Source organism: Prionailurus viverrinus, chromosome A3 (genome assembly GCF_022837055.1).
Source record: "Prionailurus viverrinus isolate Anna chromosome A3, UM_Priviv_1.0, whole genome shotgun sequence".
NCBI lineage: Eukaryota > Metazoa > Chordata > Mammalia > Carnivora > Felidae > Prionailurus > Prionailurus viverrinus.
In genome coordinates this window covers 104570073-104595407 of record NC_062563.1, presented here as the reverse complement: position 1 = coordinate 104595407, position 25335 = coordinate 104570073, and the positions used below count along the sequence as shown (strand labels likewise).

At 40.1% G+C, this 25335-nt stretch overlaps 2 protein-coding genes across 2 annotated transcripts in view; one reads left to right on the top strand and one right to left on the bottom strand.

Moving 5' to 3' along the window:
- ACOXL (acyl-CoA oxidase like) overlaps positions 1–25335 on the top strand; it is a 312998-nt gene that overhangs the window by 272487 nt on the left and 15176 nt on the right. Inside the window, exon 18 of the mRNA XM_047854457.1 lies at positions 12917–13018. Coding sequence (XP_047710413.1) covers positions 12917–13018 — 102 coding nt within the window. The remainder of the gene's footprint in view (positions 1–12916; positions 13019–25335) is intronic.
- LOC125162402 (uncharacterized) overlaps positions 9547–25335 on the bottom strand; it is a 35622-nt gene continuing 19833 nt past the window's right edge. The window contains exon 4 of the mRNA XM_047853366.1: positions 9547–9723. The gene's annotated coding sequence lies outside the window, so the exon portion shown is untranslated. The remainder of the gene's footprint in view (positions 9724–25335) is intronic.

The window sequence follows — 25335 nt, the reverse complement described above, 5'->3', positions numbered from 1 at the left end:
AGACTGGGCAGGTGCATTATAAGGACTAAAGATGAGCATCGTTCCAGACTGGTCCAATTTTTAATCACTTTCCTATTGCAGGGAATGCCTTTAGAAATTGCAAAGCCAATGCTTTTTTGCTAATGCGGCAGAAATTCCTTAAACTAAGAGATGGTGCCACTTCCCATCAATTTTACAAGGCAATAATGCAGATCCCAAGTGGCTAAAGTCTGAGGCAGAAGGCAGAGCACTTCATCACAGTGAGAGAACTGGGTTGTTGCTGGGGAAAACTGTTCTGATACCATGCTGGTATTACCATGAATTAATAAGCTTTGTTTATCTTCTCTGACACTAGAGGTCCAACTTAGTCCTTTTGCTTCATCGTCTTGCTTATTATGCAGCTCAGGCCATGGATATAGGCTGCCTACTTGTCATAAATTGCAGGCAACCTCCCTTCTTTCTGCTCTTGGTCCCAGTGGGTTTACGCTCCTGGGAACCAAGGCTCTCTTAACTTTTCAGTTAAGAAATGCATTTCAGTTCACAAATGCATACTGAGCCCTGATGCTACGCTAGGTGCTGTGGAAATTCCAAGATGCATGAACCACAGCTCCTGCCTTCCTGATCACCTTGTGGTTAGGGAGAAGTCACATGGGCAAATAATCACACCAGTAGGATGTGTAACAGAGGGGAAAACACACCTCTCCTGGAACCCAAGAAGGGAAGAGGTGACTTTCGAAGGAGGAAATCAAGGCCGGGTCCTTGGACAAGGTCTCAGTACAGGGAACCCTTATAAAATATAGCCATTTCAGCTTGGAGTTTGCCATAATGAACAAAAAAGAGCCTGGATATAGGAAGGTGGCATATTTCAGTACAGCAAAATGAACTTGTTTAAAGATGTATAGTTCTATGAATTTTAACACATGTATAGAATTTAACACATGCATCCTGCCACAATCAGGATGCAGAACAATTTAACCATCCTAACATCCCTTACAGAATGGCTTTATAATCATTCTTTCTTTCTTCTGATAATCCTTAGCAACCAGTGAGCTGTTGTCCATCACTGTACTTTTGTCTTTTGAGAATGTTATATAAATGGAATCATACAATATGTAATCTTTTGATATTGACTTCCTTCACTCAGCATGTCTTCTTTGAGATTCAGCCAAGTTGTTGCAGACATCAGCAGTTATTTTTCATTGTGAATAGTTTTCTTTTTTTTTATTTTTTTAACGTTTATTTTTGAGACAGAGAGAGCATGAACGGGGTAGGGTCAGAGAGAGAGGGAGACACAGAATCTGAAACAGGCTCCAGGCTCAGAGCTCGACGCAGGGCTCAAACTCACGGACCACGAGATCATGACCTGAGCTGAAGTTGGACACTTAACCAACTGAGCCACCCAGGCGCCCCTCATTGTGAATAGTTTTCAACCGTAAGGATGTACCATAGCCTATCCCTATACCCAGTGAAGGACATTTGGGATGTTTCCAGTTTTGATGATTGAGTAGGGATGCTATAAATGCTCATGTACAAGTTACTATATTATATAAACATAAGTTTCTTTTCTCTGGGGCAGTTTCTCAGTTTGGGCACTATTGACATTTTGGGCCAGATACTTCTTTGTTGGAGGGGACTGCCCTGTGCATTGTAGGATGTTTAGCCATATCTCTGGCCTCTGCTTACTATATGCCAGTAGAAATCCCCAAGTTATGCCAACCAGGATGTCTGCACACATTGCCAAATGTCTTTTGGGGGACAAAACTCATCCACAGTTGAGAACCACGGCTCTGGGGTAAATACCTAGAAGTCAATTTATTGGGTCATGTGGTAACTAACTGTCTGTTTAACTTTATAAGAAACTTTGCATCCCTAACGTATGAGAGAGTTGGTTGCTCAGTATCTTCAACATGTAATATTGTCAGTATTTTTTATTTTTGCCATTCAATAGGGACATAGGGGTAACTCATGATGGTTTTAATTTCCATCTCTCTAATAGCTAATGATATTGAAATTTTTTTCACATGCTTTTTTTGCCATCTGTATATCCTCTTTAGTAACGTCTGTTCAAATCCTTTGCCCATTTTTAAACTGGATAATTTGTTTTCCTACTGCTGAGTTTTGAGAGTTTTTTATAAATTATGGATACAAATTCTTTCTTGGATGTGTGATTTGCAAATATTTTCTCCCAGCCTGTAGCATGCATTTTCATTGTCTTAACAGTGCCCTTTGTAAAGGAAAAGTTTTTGGTTTTGGTGAAGTCCAATTTGTCAAATACTCTTTTATGGATTGTGCTGTTGTTGTCATATCTAAGAACTAAAAATGTTTAATTCCAGGCCATGAAGGTTTCCCCTGTATTTTTTTTCTAGAAGGTTGAGATTTTTATATTTTACATTTAGATCTATGATTCACTTTAATTTGTGAATATGTGTGAGGCTTAGGCCAGGTTTATTTATCTTTTAACCATTGATATCCAATTGTTTCAGCACTATGTGTTGAAAGACTATTTTTCTTCCATTAAATTCCTTTTGCATCTTTGTCAAAAATCACTGAGGCACATTTGCATGGGTCTGTTTCTGAGTTCTCTGTTTTGTTCCATTGATCTATGTGTCTGTCCCTTGATGATACCGTGCCACCTTGAATACTGTGACTTCAGAATAAATTTTAAAGTCGAATAGGGTGATTCCTCCAACTTTATTCTTCTTTTTCAAATTGTTTTAGTCATTCTAGTTTCTTTGCCCTTTCATATAAATTTTAGAATTAGTTTGTCTATATCTACAAAAAAACCTGTGATTTTATTAGAGTTACATTAAACCTAGGGATTAATTTGGGGAGTTTTGACAAATGTACTATTTGACTCTTCTTTTTCTATAACATATTTTTTTAAGTTTTTCATTTATTTTTTTGAGAGAGAGAGAGAAAGAGCATGAGCAGGGAGGGGCAGAGAGAGAGAGGGAGAGAAAGAATTCCAAGCAGGTTCCTCACTGTCAATGCCAAGCCTGTTATGGCACTTGAACTCAGGAACCATGAGCTCATGACCTGAGCTGAAACCAAGAATTAGGCTTAACCTACTGAACCACCCACATGTCCCCTATTTGACTCCTCTAATCTATTTTATTAGTTCTTCCTTGGTTTCTTCCATCAGCATTTTTAGTTTTCAACATAAAGATAATGTACATGTTTGTGTAGATTTATGCCTGAATATTTCATTTTAGGGAGAGCTATTGTAAAGTGTATATTGTTTTAAATTTCAGTTTCCAGTTCACGTACATGATCATTTACATTAATCCCTAGATTTAATATAACTCTAATATGTAGAAGTGCAATTGGTATTTTTTGTATTAACCTTGTATCCTGTGATCTTGCAAGTTCGCTATTAATTGTAGAGATTTTGGATTTTGTTTTTTTGTATATTTCTTATAGGTTTTCTATGTTTGCAAGTGAACAGGGACAGTTTTATTTTTTCCTTTCCAAATTGTATTTTTTCTTTTCTGATTTGTATGCCTTTTTGTTTGCTTATTTTTTTGTTTTTGTTTTGCCTTATTGCATGGACTAGAACTTCTAGTATGTCAGTGAATAAGAGTGATGAAAACAGATATCTGTGCCTTGTTATGGATATTAGGCAAAAAGAGTTTAGTTTTCTGCCATTAAGTAGGATATTAGCTATAAGGGTTTTTTTGTTGTTGTTATTTTGTTTTTTGGTGTGTGTGTGTGTGTGTGTGTGTGTGTGTGTGTGTGTGGTGTAGCTGTCCCTAATCAAATTAAGAGGGTTCACTTCTATTCCTACTTTCCTAAAAGAATTACAAAGATTCATTTTTTCTTCTATGTCTTCATTTATTTCTTCTATGTGTTCATTTATTATATGAAAGATAGTATATTATAGTTTCTTTTGTAAATTTGCTTTTTTCATGTGTCCTGCAAATCACTCCATATTGGTTCATACAGATCTTCTTTATTCTTTGTTTTCCAGTTGCGTGGAGCTCCATTGTTGTATATACATGTATGTATATATATGTACGTATGTATGTATATTAATTGTTTCCAATATTTTGCAATTATAAATAATGCTACAATTACAAGTAACCTTATAGATATATATATTCTTTTTATTAAAGGTATACCTTTAGTGTATATTTCTAGGAATTTCTGGGTTTAATGGTGAGTTTCATATGTAGTTTTGTTATGTTTTACCAAATATTCCTACAAATGAGTTCTACCAATTTGCATTTGCATTAGCAATATATGAGAGCTTGTGTTTTCCCATTTCATCACTGAGAGAACTTAATATTTATATACCTATATATATAATTTTTGCAAATCAGATAAGTGATAGTATCTCAGCATTGTTTTGTTATTTCTCTAATTATGAGTTACTTGAATATTTTTTATATATTTAAGGACAGCATTTTATTTTTTGTGAATTTTCCATTCATGTCTTTTTCTCATTTTTCTATCATATATTTAGTCATTAGTCCCTTTACTTTTTAAAAACATATTTTTAAGTTTATTATTTTGAGGAAGAGAGAGAGAGAGAGAGCATGTGCACAAGCAGTGGAGGGGCAGAGAAAGAGGGAGAAAGAGAATCCCAAGCAGGCTCCTCACTGTCAGTGTGGTTGGAGCCTGACACAAGGCTTGATCCTATGAACCATGAGATCAAGACCTGAATCAAATCAGCAGTCAGACGCTTAACCGAATGAGCCACCCAGGTGTCCCTGTCCCTTTGCTTTTAATTTAATTCTTTATTGAGGTATAATAGACATACAACACTACATTAGTTTCAGGTGTACAACATAATGATTCAATATTTGTATAAATTGCAAAATGATCACATTAAGTGATCAAATACATTGTGATAGAATTTTTTCCTTTGATGAGAAATTTTAAGATCTATTCCCTTAACATCTTTCAAATATACTCTACAGTATTATTAACTGTCATTGTTGACCTATACATTATATCCCCATGACTTATTTCTTTTATACCTGGAAGTTTGTACCTTTTGACCGTGTTCCATTTTGCCCACTCCCTATCCCCCACCTCTAGCAACCACCAATCTGTTCTCTGTGTCTATGAGCTTGGTTTGTTTTTTGTTTTTGTTTTTGTCTTTTTAGATTCCATATATATCATATATGATATATATATGAGATTATATAGTATTTGCCTTTATCTGTATGACTTACTACATTTAGCATAATGCCCTCAAGGTCTATCCATTTGCTGTTGCATATGACAAGATTTCCTTCTTTTTTATAAGGCTGAATAATATTGCATTGTTTATCTAGTTGACCCTTGAACAACACGGGTTTGAACTCTGTGGATCCACTTATACCCAGATTTTTGTTTTACAGTACAGTACCAATATATTTTCTCTTGCTTGTGATTTTCTTAATAGCATTTCCTTTTCTCTAGCTTATTTTATTGTAATACAGTATACAATACATATAACATACAAAATATGTGTTAATTGACTGTTGATGTTATTAGTAAGACTCTCATTAACAGTAGACTATTAGTAGTTAAGTTTTGGGGGAGTCAACAGTTATATGTGAATTTTTGGCTCCACAGGAAGTCCACCCCCCACCTCCCTGCATTGTCAACTGTCAACAAAGGGTCAACTATATATACCACATTTTCTTTATGCATTCATCAGTTGGTGGACATTTAGGTAGTTTTCATTTCTTAGCTGTTGTGAATAACACTGCAGTTAACATGGGGGTGCACCTATCTTTTCCAGTTAGTGTTTTCAGGGTTTTTAATAAATACCCAGAATTGATGAATCGTATGGTAATTCTATTTTTAATTTTTTGAGGAATATCCATACCGTTTTCCACAGTGGATGCACCAACTTACCTTCCCAACAATAGCAATGCACAAAGGTTTTCTTTTCTCCATGTTCTCACCAGCATTTGTTATCTCTTGTCTCTTTGATAATAGCCATTAGGTATAAGGTAAAATCTCATTCTAGTTTTGATTTATATTTCCCTAATGATTAGTGATGTTGAACATCTTTTCATGTGCCTGTTGGCCATTTGTACATCTTCTTTCGAGAAATGTCTGTTCATGTCTTCTGCCCATTTTTTAATAGATTGTTTGGTTTGGGGTTTTTTGGTTTGTTTTTGTTTGTTCATTTTGCTATTGAACTGTATGAGCTCTTTATAATTCTGGATCTAAACCCCTTACCAGATATATGATTTACAAATGTTTTCTCCCATTGATAGGTAGCCTTTTAATTTTGTTGATGGTTTCCTTTGCTGTGCAGAAGCTCTTTAGTTTGATGTAGTCCCATTTGTTTATTTCTGCTTTTGTTTCCTCCGCTTTTGGTGTCAAATTCAAAAAAATCATTGATGTAACGATTCATTTTTGAGTATTGAACCAGCCTTGCATTCCCAGGATAAAGCCCACTTGGTCATGGTACATTATTCTTTTTATGTATTGCTGGGTTCAATTTATTAATATTCCATAGGGGATTTTTAGATCTATGTTCATGAGAAATGTTTGTCTAGAGTTTTTCTTTCCTGTTATGTCTTTGCTTAGTTTTGATATCACAGTAATGCTGGCCTCATAAAATGAGTTGGGAAGTTTCTCTCCTCTTCTATTTTCTGGGAAATACTGTGTAGAATTGCTGTTATTTATTATCTAGATGTTGTGTATAATTTACCATTCTCAGTGGAGAATCTTAATATTTTTTGTGTTAGCAGGTGGTGCACCTGGTTTTTCACTGCGGTTCACTGTGGTTCCAATGTCAGCTTAGTCTCCTAAACTCCTTTAAACTCCTCTGCAGTACTCTTCTGGTCTGTCCCACATATGCACCAGTCAGTGACCAGTATGGCACCTGCATTCTCATCTATGTACTAGTTCAGTTCTCAAAGCATTAGGTAAGATAATTAGCATTAGATTCATATATGCACCCTGGATGCTGAGCCCAGCTTATAAGAAACTTTATGAGGTTACTTTTCCAAGCCTTTTTTCTCCATGACCTCCTTGGTACTTTCTGGTTCCCTGGAGCTACATTTTTTTCATCCTCCAGCAAGAAATCTGGGGTTTAGATGTCCCCATCTGCTGCATATGCCTGCAGGGACAAGCAGCTTGAGGACTAGGGGAAACAATGAAAGTTGGGGCACCTGGGTGGCTCACTTGGTAGGTGGTTCCAACTTTGGCTCAGGTCATGATCTTGTGGCTCATGGGTTCAAGCTCTGCATTGGGCTCACCGCTGTCAGACTGTCAGCACAGAGCCCGCTTGAGACCCTCTGTCCCTCTCTCTCTCTGCCCCTCCACTCTCCACCCCTCTCAAAAATAAATAAACATTTTTAAAAAGTGAAAGTCACCACCAGTTTAGTGGTACTTTGAATTCTGGTCCTTTGCCCCAATCTTCCTGCTACTGTTTATTTTTCAGATTACTCAAATAGCTTTTCCATTCACTCTGTCCAAGAGTTATGGCTACATTCAGTGAGAGAGACTGGGGAAGTCTTTTACTTCATCTTACCCAGAATAGACTCTATAGCCTCTATTTTTAGAAAGAGTTGTCTGCTTTGGGTTTTTTTTTTTAATTCTGAAAATTAGACGTCCTATGGTAGAGAGAAAAATATCTTTGAATCCTGAAAAACTTAGTTCCAACCCTGGCTCTATAATTCAACTTTCTTGAGGCTCTGTTTCTTCATGTGTAAATGGAGCCTGTGTTAGGGGTCCCCAAGACCACCCTCAGGTTTGATGATTTGCTAAAAGGACTCACAGGACCTTTTTATTTATGTAAAATCTTTATACACATTGCAAAAGGATATAGATTAAAATCAGCAAAGGGAAAAGTAGGGAGTGTGGTCCAGAAAAAGCCAGTAAGACTCCGGGTGTTTTCTTTTTGTGGAGTCCTACAGACAGCACTTAATTCTCCCAACAATGTAACAATGTGACAGTGTGACAGTATGTGCAAAGTGTTGCCAACAAGGATACCGAAGCTTTGGTGTTCAGGGTTTTTATTGGGGTCAGCAGCAGAATATTATTCTGACAATGTAATAGATACAGAAAAAAAAGCTGTGATTTGGGACACATTTTAAGAAACCAGACATAAGAGTATGGGTGTGCCCCCTTGATGGGCATAGGTCTAAGCTACATACAAGCAATGAGGAGAGAGGTAATGGGAGGGAAATGCTTGTCCAAGGATAAATACAAAAGGATAACATTTAATAAATGTCAGGGTGACTGAGTCCCAGCAGAACATGAGGCTTAACAAATAATCTAATGAAAATTTCAAAGGCCATTTTTAGCTACACTTAGAATTTGAAGAAACAGGCTTCTAGTTTGGAGAAGAGAGCTGTGGTGCTAAGAGATGATGAAAAGAAAGCTAAGCCCTTCATCTCCTATAATATTCCCATCTTCTGTCTGAATTGGGAAGTACTTGTAGTTTTGAGAGATCTGAAACCAAGAACAAAAGAGATGTCAGAAAATTATAAATGAACAAATGTGCACTTTTTTTTAATGGGGAAAAAGTAGATTTTGGAAACTATAGAACTTAAGATTGATATAAATCTAAGTTAAAATTCTAGAAAAGACTATTCAGGATAGCTTATGAGCAATTAGAAAACAGACTGTCACCAGGAGCCTATCTGTGTTCACTGTGGCTAAGCCTTGCTAAATGAATCTTACTTCCTTTCTTAACCAGGTTACTAGAAGAGAAAAGTCTGGAGAAATTGGTATGTCTTGACTTTGGCCAATGCTTTGCCAGACTCTCAGGATATCCTGTGGGCAAGCCAGAGAAATATGAGTTAAATGACCTCTCATTAAACAGATTTTCAGATACTTGAATCAGAAGACTTAGACCTATTAGGTGGGCTCTATTGTATAAAGACACAGATGGGACTTGACAGATTTGTAAATATGACACGAACATGTCAGGTGATTGAGTCAAGATCCATAGAGATTTGGGGGACTTGAGACAGGTCATCTCAACAAGATGATACTTTCAAAGAATAAGGAATCAAAGAATTTTGTTTTTTAAAAAGAACAAATTTTAAATCATCTCTTTAGGGACGTTTGTATGCATGTGCGTGTTGGTTGAAAACAGTTCCTGGGGGAAATGGCTTAGTTCGAGTTTGTCAAGTGAACAAACATTTGATGTTAAACCAAATACATATGATATTCTTTTATTTATTCAAAAAATATCATGTGGCTGTCGTAAAAGCAAATTCTGCCTTAACTTGCGTATAAGAGTATAGAACCCTAATCCGGGATGGCGATGGTGTTGCTAACACTACAGTCATGAAAGAACATTTGGGTAGTCTGCTCAGTTTTTTGTGAGACGCCTTGAGGGAGAGAATTAGCACCTAGAAGAGGCCCCCAGGTCCAAGGTGGCAGGAGGGCTGGAAGCCATGTGGTGAGAGGGAATTAACGATCTGTGAAGGTTGATCATCTTGAAGAAAGAAAGACTAAGGCGAGATGTGGAACTGATCTTTAAATTTGTTAAGAGTTATTATCTGGATGCTTTCACAGACTCCTGTTTTGTTCCTCAGGCAGAAGTTACAGGGTTAATAGCTATGAGTCATAGGAAATTGTGTTTCAGCCAGTCTCTTACAGCGCGTTAGCTCCTTCACCAGACCTTAGGCTGGCAGAGATGGGCAGGACCAGATCACGTTCCTACGGAGCCAGCAATCCATAAATTCATGTTCCACGGGGAGAAGTGGATGGGTATACAATGGCTCTTCCAACAGAGAGACTCCTTCGAGAGCTGGATGCCTCTAAAGCACTGAGCTCCTGTCTCTGGAACACAAAAGGAAAGACATTCAGGTTCTGTGTGAGGGTCCGAGGCTGGCCTGATGGTATCTGGAGCTCAATGTGGTGTTCTGATAGCCACTGAGGACCAAGACACGTGTTTGCCAGGATAGGCAAAGAGGGTTGTTTGAGGAGAGTCTGAACTGTGTTCAAGGAGAAAAGCAAAAGTTCCAAGGCAGAAAAGTGTCCCTGAGCATCAGATACACAGGAGCCACAGAAGAAGGACAACTCAGGAGTCAACGGGGGGGAGGAGCAGTCCTAGTCGGGAAGCACAGCGTGAGACTGGTTGAAGCCAGCGGTCTGGAACGAAGCTTGGCCACGATGTCAGCAGTCAGGGGCTTGTTGGGAGCTCTGTGGGACCAAGTGGGCTGGGGCCGGAGTCGGACAGGACTAGACTAGAGGCTGGACCACCGTCTCTCGGGGGTGTTAGAGATGGGATTTGTGCCAGATACCCTCTATCTTGCTCTCCAGCTCCACACTCCACCCTTCTCCACCTGGCTCTAAGCCCAGGAAGCTGACCTACATAACTTGGATCAGCGGAATCCTTGACCTCTGCAGCCAGTTAGCTTCTGCAAACAAGAACCCTCAGTTAGAGATTGGAGAGGGGAGGAGAAGGAGGTTGGGATATTCCTGCCCTCTGCGCGCCTCCCTGCGGGGTCACCTTGAGATTTCTGTGTTCCTAGGCCAACGGTCACAACTCCTCTTAGACGCTTCTGTCTATAGAGCTGTCTCTTCCAGGATCCAGGAGCCACTTCCTGCCCTCCTCCCTTGAAACCTAGAGCTGGTGACAGTCCCAGAGATACCAGCTCTGGGGTACTGCACTATCCTTTGTGGCTCTCCTACAACTTGCCCACACCCTTATGAAAACCATTTATTGAACTCTTCTTGAATCATCCTAATAGGAAAATGTCATCTGTTTCTTGTCATACCTTGGCTGACACAGGATTCTGGATTCAGTGAGAAGATCAAATAGGTTATTTCAAAAAAACCTTGTATTTCTGTGGCTCTGGATTTCTTACCACTGACCGTAGATGTTTGTAGACCCAGGAGTAATGAGAATTAAGTTTCTATACCTAGGAATCCACAAAAGTATTTCTATAGTGGATGTGAAATTCACCTAGACATTTGTGGTTCAGTCTAGCCACAGAAGGTATACAGTTTATCATTTTTGTAAGAATTCATGCTATCAGGATGTATGACAGGATTTTCAGTTGCTTCTACTATGTCTGAAGGGTCAGCTAACATCTTTACTGCTATTCTATAAAAGAGCCAAAGATAGCTTACGCTAGCCAAGCAGAACATTGGCAAAGTCATAAAAGAGCCATAATTAATCTTAAATATCTTTCACAGACAAGTCACTAAGCCATACGGTGACCCTTTCTAGGAAGATTGAATAGTGGAGGCTCTCCATAATGATGCTATTTCAAGGATGTCCCAGAACCTCAGGAAAAGAAGGAAGTCTACATGACTTCAAACTGTATAATATCTGAGCCTGATGATCAATAGAAAACATTGTCTTCTGGTATGTGAAGGTCATTTCCATTTGACTATGAATAAGAGTTTTGTTGTTGTTGCTTGGATGGACTTTGATATAATCTTACTTCTAAAGAGTCATTATCTTAAAAAAAAATTTTTTTAATCTTTATTCTTGAGACAAAGGGACAGCGTGTGAGCAGGGGAGGAGCAGAGAGAGAGGGAGACACAGAATCCAAAGCAGGCTCCAGACTCTGAGCTGTCAGCACAGAGCCCGATGTGGGGCTCGAACCCACAGACCGTGAGATCATGACCTGAGCTGAAGTCGGACGCTCAGCCAACTGAGCCATCCAGGTGCCCCAAGAGTCATCCTTATCTTTTAGAGGTACACAGTGAAAAGCTTATGGATGAGATGGTGTGACCGAACTTTGCCTCACAGTAATACAGAAAGGGGTGGGGGGGGGGGGGGGGAATGGATAAAAGAAGATGGTCCATGAGTTAGTTGATAGCTGTTGAAGCTGGGTGATGGAGACGTGGAAGTGCTTTATACTATTCCCTCCGCTTTTGTGTAATTTTTAAATAATTGAATATTAACTGCCAAATGAATAGTTAATTAAAAAGTTGTTTCTTGGGGCGCCTGGGTGGCTCAGTCGGTTAAGCATCCGACTTCGGCTCAGGTCATGATCTCGTGGTCTGTGAGTTCGAGCCCCGCGTCGGGCTCTGTGCTGACAGCTCAGAGCCTGGAGCCTGTTTCAGATTCTGTGTCTCCCTCTCTCTCTCTCTGACCCTCCCCCATTCATGCTCTGTCTCACTCTGTCTCAAAAATAAACGTTAAAAAAAAAAGTTGCTTCTGGACACAGGAACATGCATTTATTATTGCTCGACGCCACTGATGTCATGAAGTTCTGTGTGTAGGTTTCAGAAGTGTAATAGGAAAAACGTATTGAAGCAAATGTAAATGAGGAATGCCATTTTTATGAGAGTTTAATGAAACTAGGTTCAATGAAAACTGTTAAGATAACATTCAGAATGTACACTTAGAATATTTTTTTCATGAATTGAAAAGGAAAGCAAACAAAAAGACTGCATGCATGTTTTAAAATATATTACATGTGATGGGGCGCCTGGGTGGCGCAGTCGGTTAAGCATCCGACTTCAGCCGGGTCACGATCTCGCGGTCCGTGAGTTCGAGCCCGCGTCAGGCTCTGGGCTGATGGCTCAGAGCCTGGAGCCTGTTTCCGAGTCTGTGTCTCCCTCTCTCTCTGCCCCTCCCCCGTTCATGCTCTGTCTCTCTCTGTCCCAAAAATAAATAAACGTTGAAAAAAAAAAAATATATATATATATATATATATTACATGTGGACTTTGCTTCTAAATAACCTGGGACGAGAGCCGACTGGGTGAGGTTACAGATGAAACAAGTTTGGCCATGAATTCATATTTGTTGAATTGGGGGCGTGGCCACATGGCAGCTTACCATGCGATTCTTTCTGCTTTTATATACGCTTTACATTTTATACAGAATGGGGTTTTTTTTAGTAAAACATACACTGCACCTCAAAAATGTAACCAATTTACATTGAGGAAGTATTAACTCTTATGATTTAATGAAATGTAACCTTATGCTATTTCTCTTTCTCCTCCTTAGAGTCTCCATTTTCTAACATATCACCATTTGTTCATTTCTCTCCTCTTCCCCCATGCCTTAGTTTTGTCTGTTATATGGAACCAAGCTGGTGTTTCAGGAGCGAGCCTGGTATCTAGAACATAAATATTTGACTCCCACGGCCAGCACGAGGATTAGGAGTCAGGTAAGGGTCCCTGATGTGCAGAAGAAACCCTTTGCACTTCAGCCGTCAGCTCTTTGCTTTCTTAGAAAACAGTCCTGTCAATCTTTTATCAGTTCCCACTCAGGGATTTTTATGCCCCTGGGACTTCACATACATGTTTTCATTGCCTACCATGATCATATTACACTTCAGAGTTTAAGTGACAAGGAAATGATTCACTGTGCATGAACTTTCTGACATGAGAAGCAGAAGAGGGAATCAAAAGCATTTTCCTTGTCTTGGCAAAAAATAAAAATGTATTAAGTGATTTTCATTTTTCTGCTTCTTAGCAAAACCCATTAAGTCATTCTTCATATTCAGAAAGAAGACCTGTGGTATTTTTATGTCAGTGATGGTAATGGAAATTCAATGTCATGGCTAAGAGTACCTGAAAATGAAGACAGAGCCGGTGAACCACCACCAAGATGCTGCTCTAAAGGAAAAGAATATAAAACAACATAATCGTGTATAAAACACATTTTCTGACAGCTTCTCTTCCGGGTCACCCATTAGATGCTATAACATAAGCAGGTGTATATGCTCAGACTTTGCCTTCAAAGGAGCTCATCATATTTGAGGACACAAAGCTGACTTTAAAACACAAATAACGGGGCACCTGTGTGGCTCACTTGGTTGAGGATCCATCTCTTGATTTTGGCTCAGGTCATGATCCCGGGATCATGAGATCAAGCCCCGCACTTGGCTCAGTGCTGAGGATCGAGACCTCTTGGGATTCTTTCTCTCTCTCTCTCCCTCTACCCCTCTCCCCAGCTCATGTTCTCTCTCTAAAATAAAATTAAAAATTAAAAAAAAAATTTTTTTTTAGCCACAAATAATGACACAAGGGAGCAGAGGCTTCCCAATGAATAAGTTCAGAGTTCAGAGGACAGAGATCACTTAAGGACTTAGGAGCAAATGTCATTCTTGTTGCTAGACCTTCAAGAGTGGAAAATTCCAGCAAACTGGTGGTTCGACTGAGGAGGGGGCCGTGCAGTTTTGAGCCTTCAGACAGGGTTGGTTGAAGTGCATAAAATCACAGAAACAAGAGTACGTAGGGCAGACATGTTGAGAAACGGTGAGCAGACCAGTTTGGCTGATGTCTCAAGTGAAAGCCTGGAGAGGAGCCAGACTGCAGGGGACACCGAAGAAACTTGAACAATCTTTTTCCCTTTCAGGAGAACAAGAATTCTGAAGAAAAGCATATGTAAAGATGTTTCAGTTATCTGTTGCTGTGTAACAAATGACCCTAAAACTTAGTGGCCTAGAACAACCGGTAATTACGTGTCGCGATTCCACATATGAACGGGGCTCAGCTGCATGGTTCTCCTGCTGCCTGAGGTCTATGAAGGCAACCTCTGCACTCACAGCAGTCACCTCCGCTGGGGTGGCAGGGACCTCTGGGGACTGCTGGGCAACTGTCTCCTTCTGTGTGACCTAATGTGGCCTTCCCCACAGCGTAGTAGTGTCAGGAGGGCTGAATGTTTTACATGATGACTGGGTTCCAAAGAGGAAGTGGGAGATGCCGGTCATCTCAAGGCTAGGCCCACTGCTAACATAGTGTTTCTTCAGCCGCATTCTGTTGGCCCAAGGGACTCACAAGGCCAGCACAGATTTGGGGTAGAGAAGAGACTTCCCCTCTCATTGTGAGGAGCAGTGTGCACATCATGCACATCTAAGGAAGGAAAAATTGATGGCAGCTGTCTTTGGAGACAAGAAAATGCCCACTTTGGGGCATTTGCCTACCAAGAAAATGCCCACTTTGGGGAGGAAAAGAATATTTTTAATTTAAGAAAAAAAAAAGCTACATGAAGGAAGATCTTAAATCCATGTGATGAGGTATTTCAGTGATATAAAATAGGTAAATAATACGTCAAAAGAATATTGAGTAAAAGAAACCAACTTTCACGTACAACATCGAAGCGCTTTCATATGCTACTGGTCCAACATGCTTTCTACACTTTTCATTTCCTGGAATCTCTGAGCAGCCTGGGAGATGAGCAGAGAACAGGCGGGCATTTGGGGACAAGCTTTATCTATAGATCTGGGTTGCTCAGACCTATAGGACATCTCCAGGCCTTCTTTTGCAGATCTCAGGGCTACCAGCCATGAGCACTCACCCCTTCTCTGGGCTTTCCCAGTGTTCCCAGAGGGGAGAGGGTAATGTCGCTGGCACCAATGCTTCCCATCCCACTTCTGCCACACCCCTTTGAAGGGATTTCAAGGTTTCAGAAATATTATCACTAGTTTCTTTTCATTAAACTGTCTGGGACTCTTGGCCAATTGGAAATGCTTAACAGGAGTGGGCTGGTGAAAGGGTGAACAGGGGGAAAGAGCTGATTAATATTACTGAAACTGACCTAGGTGCTTTACATGATAACTCTTCAAGTTTATTGATTCTTTCTTTCTTTAGGTGCATCTAATGTTCTGACTAATTCGTCCCCTAAAGTTTCAATCCTGTTTGTTAGGATTTTTATTTTAAAAAACCTTTTTTGTTTTTTGCTCTATATCACCTATGTCCCTTTTTAGTTTCTTATGCCCTAAAGTTATACTCAATTTTGTCTTGATTTCTTTATGCATTGAAGCATAGTTATTTCATAGTTTATCGCAAATGATTCTAATATCTTAAGGCTTTACCAGTCCAGTTCTTTTTGTCTATTATTTCTGCTATGTGTGCAGTTATCTTTCAATATGTGTTGGTCATTGTTATTGGAAAATGATTTGTGAGATTTATGTGAAGGCCAAATTGAAGGCACCTTCTTCCCCTTCACAAAGCATCTGAAAGTGCTCTCAGTTTAAGACCCACCATAAACCAAACTCAAGGCTTGAGTTTCCCATAAGACGTGGAGAATTCAAGTAAGAGCAGTAATTGCTTCACCCTCCCCCAGCGTTATAGCTGTTTGGCATCCAGCTTATTATAGCAAGGGTCTCCTATTAAATTTCTTGCCTAGCACTAGCCCCAGTTTTGACTGTCATCACCCCTACCCCACCCCAGCCACCATGAGGCTGTCAAAGTGAAAATTCAGAATTGCTGGAAATGGCAGATGCCTTCAGGGTAAATGCAATTTTCTTACTTGTTTATTTCTTTTGGTTCCCTCTTTCCCATAATTTTTGCCATTATTATTTTGTCAGATCATTGTTGGATGATTCCTGTATTTTCTCTAAGAATTTTGGTTGTTTTCAGCAGAATGGTTGGGGGGGAAAATCTAGCTCTCTCGCACCAGACGCAAAGTTCCTACAGCGTTATACCACTTGACCCCACAACTGCTCTTTAAGTCATTTTCATTATCCTTACACAGGTGAGGAAATGGAAACCCAACATGGAAAAGTAACTTGCCCAAAGTAACACAGCTAGTAAAAAACCCATACCTCCCTGACTCTAAACATTTTCATTTATTTTCTTTGGATAAAAATCAACAGTAGCTAATAACAACAAGGACATTCAGTGTCCAGTTCTCGCTTCTAGTGCCACTTTCCAATAAAAGGAAGCAGAGGACCTGAAGAAATGACTGATTCCAAGAATGGGGCAACGCATACATAAGATAAGCCTGAAGCATCCTTCAGTGCTAGAAGGTAAGAAAGTGCCCCAAATGAAAACTAAAACAAAATACCCCATAATTGTGGGGTATGTCAAGGGGACACTAGAATGAGTCAACTTAGAGTTCCCAGTGGCCAAAGCTGGAACAGTTTGAGCATTGGATTATAACCCCAAGTATAAAATAATTAAATATAAGTCAATAATTAAATAAATAAATGATGAAATGGATAAATAACTGGGGTTAAAAAAGACCAGTCTTTCTTACTAATGTATGTAGATTCAGTAAATGAAACCTAATTCACGTCCCTTGAGTGTGGGTTGGACGCCATGGTTTTCTTTTCTTTTCTCTTTTCTTTTATCTTCCCTTCTCTTCTTCGCTTCCTTTCTTTTCTTTTCCTTTCTCATTTATTTATTTATTTTTAATAATTTATTGTCAAGTTAGCTAACCTACAGTGTACATAGTGTAGTCTTGGCTTTGGGAGTAGATTCCTCTAATTCATCACTTACATACAACACCCAGTGCTCATCCCAACAAGTACCCTCCTCAATGCCCATCGCATGGCCATTTTCCCCACCCTCCAGCCCCCTGCTCCCATCAGCCCCCAGTTTGTTGTCTGTATTTAAGAGTCTTTTACAGTTTGCCTCCTTCTCTGTTTGCAACTTATTTTTCCTTCCCTTCCCTATGGTCTCCTGTTAAGTTTCTCAAATTCCACATCATATGAGTGAAAACGTATGATATCTGTCTCTGACTCATTTCATTTAGCGTAATACCCTCCAGTTCCGTCCATGTTGTTGCAAATGTCAAGATTTCATTCTTTTTCATCGCCAGGTAGTATTCCAGTGTGTGTGTGTGTGTGTGTGTGTGTGTGTGTGTGTGATCTTTATCCATTCATCAGTTGATGGACATTTGGGCTCTTTCCATAATTTGGTTATTGTCGATAGCGTTGCTATAAACATTGGGCTACATGTGCACCTAGAAATCAGCACTCCTGTATCCTTTGGATAAATTCCTAGCAGTGCTATTACTGCATTGTAGGGCAATTCTATTTTTAATTTTTGAGGAACCTCCACACTGTTTTCCAGAGTGGCTGCACCAGTTTGCATTCCCACCAACAGGGCAAAAGGGCTTCCCTTTCTCCACATCCTCGCCAACATCTGTTGTTTCCTGAGTTGTTAATTTTAGACACTCTGACCAGTGTGAAAAATTTTTCTTTTATTTTAGAGAACAGAACATTGACAGGGAAAACAGTTACTTTACAGTGGAGAAATCTGGCAGATCCCACCTTAACCAAGTACAGTAGGTGATCACGAGTAATAAGTTGTGTTGATGACATATACTTACGATATTATGCGGTGAAAACAGCACTTCACTTATCTACAAAAATCCATACCACTTATCTACAAAAATGTCAGAGTGAATCAGATGGAAGTACGGTCTACACAATACCTAACCAGCTCTCAAACTGCTAGTGCATGAAAGACAAGGAAAAACTAAAAAAAAAAAAAAAACAACACAGACCAGAAGAGACTTATGGAGTCATGATATCTAAATTCAGTGCAGTGTCCTGGACTGAATCCTAAAAGAGAAAAAGGACATTAGTAGAAAACTGGTGAAATATGAATAAATTGTAGTTTGCTGGTATTAACGTACCAACATGGACCTCTTAGTTTTTACAATGGACCATAGTTATGTACGATGTTAACATTAGGAGAAACCGGGCGAAGGGCATATGAGAACGCTCCATATTATCTTTGGAATTTTTCCTTAAATCCAAAAGTATTCCAAAATAAAAGGTTTATTAAGAAAAAAATAAAGCATCAGGGAATAGCAGTCAGCCGGGGCTGATTATAAATAATAAAACTTCCGAACACCCAGGAGTGATGCTGCAGGTCTGGGCTCTGATAATTAGCAATGCGTGTATTTATGCTAAAAGAAAACAAAATGGAATTTCATTCTCATAAAGATCTTCCAGGTAAGTAAGGCTGATGTAATCCCCATTCAACAAATGAGTGAAACTCTGCAACAGCGAAGTTAAAAGACTGCCCAAGATTCTAGCTGAGCAGAGAAACCAGAACTCCTTATCCCAGACGGATCATCCTGCTTGTCTGCATGGAGCACTACAACAGCTGAGTTCAAAAGCTTCGCAGGGGCCTGCCTGATGTCCCCGAGTAGGTAAAATCCATCCACATATTCCAAAGGCAGCACAAGTGCCCTGTTGTCCAACTGGAGCCCGTAGGAGAGGGGGTTGGGTTGGGGTTTGTTTTCTTTTTAGACTCCAGCTGATCCCCCAACAGCCCTTCATAGCTGTGATAACTAACTCCTTTCTTTTGTCTGGAACTTCGCTGTTGACAGAGCTCGTCCACATTCCTTATCCTGTGTAATCCCCACAAGCGCCCTGTAGTGTGAATCGCTGTTGATCCACTTTATGGATTGGGAGACTAAGGCTGGTTTACTGCTGACTCAGGCAGTGGTAAAGGTGAGGCTTTGGGACTCTAGTACACTGCTGTTCTCAGTATCCCCAGGCCCAAATTGTAGGATGAGCTGGCTCCACCTTTACGTCCTCAAAGTAGGTAGGGCCCTGGCTCAAAGGCAGTCCTGTGGCAGTACCCCCAGGATTCCATCATAACAATGCTCCTAAGCTGGGGTGCCTGGATGGTTCAGTTGGCTGAGTGTCTGACTCTTGATTTCAGCTCAGGTCATGGTCTTGCATTCCATGGGTTCAAACCCTGCCTTGAGCTCTGTGTTGACAGTGTGGAGCCTGCTTGGGATTCTCTCTCTCCCTCTCTCTCTGCCCCTCCCCTGCTTGTTCTCACTGTCTCTCTTGAAATGAATAAATAAAAAAGAAAAATGCTCCTAAGTAACAGATTTCTGTGCCCTTTCCATTAGGTACTTTAGCAGGGGTATGTATAAAACAAATGTGTGCTTTGTTTTTGGAAAATTTAGCATCCAGGCATTATCCTGTTTCATTCTTCATGAACCTAGACATTTGGATTTATTTTTCTTCGGATAATTATCAGCATTAGGGAGTAGCAATCAGCCGAGGCTCATGTTAAGAAGGCAAGACTTTCAAAATAATCTACCAGTTACTAATTGTGTATCTCCACAAAAACCAACTTCGTTTGCTTAAAAAAGAGAGAGAGACAAAACAAAACAAATACTTCAACTTCTTAACATAGTGTATTTTACTGCAAATGAATATTTGGCCTTGAGTCCCTACTTTTACACCAGCCTTTAAAGTAAATTTCAGTTTTACCTAGAGGAGCCTCATTTTTCTCATTGGAGTGTTTGCACCCTGAATTCCTGGCACAGCTGTCCTGCTCTGTCAGTGCCCACCAGCCCTGGAACACGACTCTCGGTGACACGCAAAGAAAAAGCAAGTACATGGGACATGTGGTCAGCTCATGCCAAGAAATCAACACAGGAGGAAGCTTTAAAGTTTATGTGTGTTGAGAGAACCACAGCCCAGCTGTGGGTTGCAGATCAAAAACGACCCTATTCAGTGTGGTGAAAATAATACTTAGCAAAATGTTGAATCAGGTTCTATTTCCTGCCCTAAACCCAAATAATGGAACCACGTGAGAAAGCATGTTATAAAGGATCTGCAGGGAGGTCAGAGAGGACTGCATAACCCTGCCCAGACGTAAGGAGGGCCACCCTTGGCACCTTCCAAAGGCTATGGGAGATTGCCTGTAAGAGTAACACTATTAAAAACCAAAATTTCATTCAGGAAGAGAGAAAATAAATACTAATCATGACCATGTCCAAGCAATCTTGACACCCCTCCCCAATATTTGATCATATTACACCCAAACATTGCCTTGATGTCCTGTTTGAGCCATGATCCGTCAATTTCTTCCTAAATGCACAGTTTCTGTTGGGGCGACAGATGGCTGGCACCTTGTCCCATCTAAGTCATTCCCCCATGCCTTCAAGACTGTTTTCATTTTGGTGTGCCCACTGATGTGCTAGGGTGTTCTAGGGTGAAGCTTAGATTTAGCCCTGGAACAGTGACCAGCAGGACAAGCCTAAGTCCTCTTCTGCACCCTTGGCAGCAAGGGCACACAGGAACAGACCCAGCCCCTGGTAGCCTTGGTCTGCTCCACTGAGAGGGACGATCTCTTCTCTCCCTGTGTAAGAGAGAGCTGCTCAGGGACCCAGTTGTAGCAAGGAGGCCAAGGGGAGCCTGTTGATGGCAAGTGATCTCTTAGACTGTATCTGCTCGAGTCTACAACAACTACTAAGGCTTGGAGTTTAGTTTCGGTTTAGTCAGTCAAGTGGTTGAATCATCACAGGGGGGAATCATTCAAGCCCATTGACTGATAGGTCATTCAAGTACTTCTGAGCAGAGGTACCACCTTAATGTCAGTGACACCCATTGATTTATTCTTAGGAAATGTGGCTTGGAGTGAGAATGTGCAGAAATGTGTCAGACCCCATACCCCAAACGCCAAGACACTACTGGGATCCTTCAAATTTAGAAGATGGATCACACTTATTTGCTATTTTGAACTAAGTGAAGAATATAAATTCAGCCATTGCCTTGTGGCCAAAAGGTTTGGGGTAGAAGAAACAAACCAGGAAGAAAACTTAAGACGGAGTTCCAAGCTGGGAAGATGGTGTTGGGATGTTAGCCCTTCTCAAATCTCAGCTTCAAGAACATGTACCTTATACTTGTACCTGTGATGCTTAGAAACGGTACACCTGCCCTTCACTTCCTACAAATGCAGTATGGCTGCTTTCCATGCTGCTTCTGTTAAAGGCTTCTTTTCAATGGACACTCAGATTTCCTATTCTTCTATTTTCCTTTCCCCAAACCACCTGCTTCATGGCATCTGAACAGATGCTCAGGTACCAGAAACAAATACAACACGAACTGGGATTTTAGGGCATAGGACATTAAAACATGCTTGAACAGGGAAAGGGAGGTAGGGTGTCTCAGTTCCTTGGCCTCGTCTGCTACCCACAGACTCTTGATTTTTTTGTAAGGAATTTGAGAAGGAATCTGTGGTTCCCTCACCCTGGTCCCACTTACCCAGCAAGGCCCATCTGACTTGGCTACAAGCAAGTGATGAGGTTGTGACGCTTGGCTCTGTTCTACAGGCTGAGTGGAGAAGCTGGTATGGAATGTAACCACAGGCACCCATCCCATCAGGGTGGGAAGGGACATCTCCTATTTGGTGGCTTTGGCGAAGAAGCTGGGTGTTATGAAATAATAGCACAAAGGAGTGGTCGTACAGAGAATGCAACAGAGTCAAATTTTAAAGTCTCCATTGATTTGAAAGCATCCCCAGAGCTGGTTTTAACCTTCTTTCACTTCTGTAGAACCCCTTGGTTCACCTGCAGGAGACAGCAGGGACCAACTAGAATATGAATGCATCCTGGTCCACCTTCTCTTTCCAGAGCTGGAGACCTCACACAGAGAGCCAGGGAAAATATCAGTACCAACAGATACTAAGAAAGTGGGTTCTCTCTTTTCCCTTCCCCCTGCCCTTTACCCCTGGGCCCAGCCTGCTCCTCAGCAGCATAAAATGCACTGTTGAACCTATTAATGGACACCACTCAACTGAGGTTAAGAAAATACAAGTGGGATTTGATTTCTTCAGTTTGACCAAGGACTGTGAGGTCACCACTCCTGCAATCCTGGTTTCCACGTGGCAGCCACCTGGTCAACCCTCATGCTTTGCCCCATACTACAGTTTTGTGTATCTGGGGAGTGAACCAGCATCATTCTGTTTCTCTTATTCAAGGTCAACTTGTTAGAACCACAGGAGAGAGCAGTTTGTTCTGCTGATCTCCAGCCCCTGGGTTCTTCTGGCAGCTGCATTATCCTGGGCTCCTTGGGGTGATACTTGAAGTGCTGGGTAACTAGGGCATCCTTCTCCATCCTTTCTCCCTGAAAGTCTCAGGGTTCACCCCCTTACTCCAGGATGCACAGCGAGAATTTCCCACTGGCAAAATGTGTTCCTAAGAGTAGCTGTGTTATAATAAAAAGACCTTTTAGGAGATGGAATTCAGCTCTGTGTAAGCAGGCAAGGCAAACCGTGTTAAAGTCAAGGACAAGGTGGGTTTTATTATGATTCCATAATAATAAAATTTAAGTGAATTGCTGAACTCAAAACAGGAATGGTCCCTACTATATCCATTTTGTTAGAAATTAATATTCTAGCTAGAAATGAATATTTTTTACAAAATAAAACGTGTTTGTAACTGCTTTTCTTTTTCTGATGCTGTTACCTTTTTCCTTTGATTTTAGAGACTAGATATTGCTGTGGCCTTCTCTACTCCTTCTGTCTTCTGGGGGACTCAAAGCACTTGGTACTTAGTAACTATACAAAATAGGGGTGGTCCCATTTTAAAGCACAATGGACAGGACTCACTTGTGAGAACCCACAGGTCTGTCCTTCCCTGGACACTGGTCATCCCCATCACAGAACTACCAGGCCTTAATTCTGTAACCAAATTGGCTATCGCTGAGACAATGTAAGAAGAATATCCAGATCAAGTGTGTGACTTTTTGTAGGGTCTTTTGGGATACAGGTAATCTATTTCTTAATCTGGGTGATGGTTACATGAGTATGTTCCTTTTGTGATAATTTAGCAAGCTGGTGTATACTTGTTATTTCTATCTCTGCATGCACGTTATGCTCCAACTAAAAAGAATGAAAAGAAGAATCTTCTGTTTTACTTATATAAAACCTTTTGTTGAAACCTAATCTGAAATTTATGCTGACCATGATATGGGGAGGGTAATTAAACTTTTTATTTTGAGAGATCATAGATCCACATGCACTTGTAGGGACCAATACAGAGACATTTCATATTATTTTACCTAGTTTCCCCCAATGGCATCAGCTGCAGAACCATAGTACAATATCACACCCCAATTTTGACATGGTATGGTAAATATACAGAGCTTTCTCATCACCACGGAGGTTCCTCCTGTGTCTGTTTTATAGGCACACCCTGTTTCCTTCCCTTGCCTCCCCTATAATTCTTAGCAAACACAAATCTGTCCTCCATCTCTATCATTTTGTCATTCCAAGTTGTGCAAATGGGATCACATAATATGCAACCTTTTGGGGCTGACTTTTTCCACCCAGCATAATTTTCTAGAAATCCATCCAAGTTGTTGCATCTATCAGTAGTCTGTTTCTTTTTATTACAAAGGAGTACTCCATGGAGTGGATGTAGCACAGTTTGTTAAACCGTTCACTCATTGAAAGACATCTGGTTTTCTTCCAGTTTTGACTATTAGGAATAAAGCTATTATAAACATTTGTGCATAGGTTTTGGTATGAATATAGGTTTTAATTTCTCTAAATGCCCAAGAATGTGTTTGCTGGGTCAAATGGTGGGTACATGATGATTTTTTTTTTTTAAAGAAATTGCTGAACTGTTTTTCAGAGTGGCTGTAACATTTAACATTCCCACCAGCAATGTAGGAGTGATTCCATTTCTTCATGTCCTCACTAGCCTTTCACGGTGTCACTATTTTCTATTTTAGCCACTCTGATAGATATATAGTAATATTTAATTGTGGTTTTAAGTTGCGTTTCCCTAATGGATAATGATGTTGAATATTTTTTCATGTGTTTATATGCCATTTGTATATCCTCCTTGTTGAAATGTCTGCTCTGACATCTTTTGCCCATGTTCTAATTGGATTTGGTAGTTTTTTTTTTAACTGTTGAGTTTTTAGAGTTCTTTATGTATTCTAGATACTAGCCCTTTGTCAGATAGTTTGTAAATATTTTCTTCTGGCTTGTCCTTCTATCTTGACATAGTCTTTTTTCCAGAGTAAAAGTTCTTAATTTTGATGAAATCCAGTTTATCAGTTTTCCTTTTATGGATCCTACTTTTGGCGTATGTCTCATAATTTTTCACATATCCCTAAGTCCTGAAGACTTTATCCTACAGTTTTTTTCTAAACTTTTTTACTTCTACATTTTACATTTCGGTCCACAATTCATTTTGAGTTAATTTTTGTATAAGTTAGGAAATTTGGGTTGAGATTCATTTTGTTGGTCTAAGAATGTCCAATTGCTCCAGAAAAAAATTTGTTGAAAGGCTATCTTTCCTCCACTGAATTGCTTTAACATCTTTATCTAAGCAGTTGGACATATTTGTATAGTCCTGTTTCTGCAGTCTCAGTTTTGATCCATGGATCTATGTGTCTATGCCTCTGCCAATATCATATGGTCAGTCCTGATTACTGTAGTTACATAAATCTTGAAATCTGCTGAATTTTTTCCTCTCACTTTATTCTTTTTCAAAATTGTTTTAGCATTTTCATTCTTTCCCTTTCCATGTAAATATTAGAATAATCTTATCTATATTATTTGAAAAATCTTTGAAAAATCTTGCTGAGATTTTGATAGGAATTATGTTAAACCTGTATAACAGTTTTTGGAAAAGTGACATCAATGCTATACTGGATCTGGGGTGCCTAAGTGGCTTAGTTGGTTAAGCGCCCAACTCTTGATCTCTACTCAGGTCATGATCTCACAGTTTGAGTTTGAGCCCCTCATTGGGCTCTGAGCTGACAGCACAAAGTGTGCTTGAAATTCTCTCTCTCCCTCTCTCTCTCTGCCCCTCCCCCTGCTCTCGCTTTCTCTCTCAAAAATAAATAAACATATGAAAATTATGATGCTAAGTGTTCTGATCCATGACTATGGTATGTCTCTCCATTTATATAGATTTCGTTTCATTTCTTTTTTCAGCACATTGTTGTTTTTGACATACAAGTCTTATACATGTTTTGTT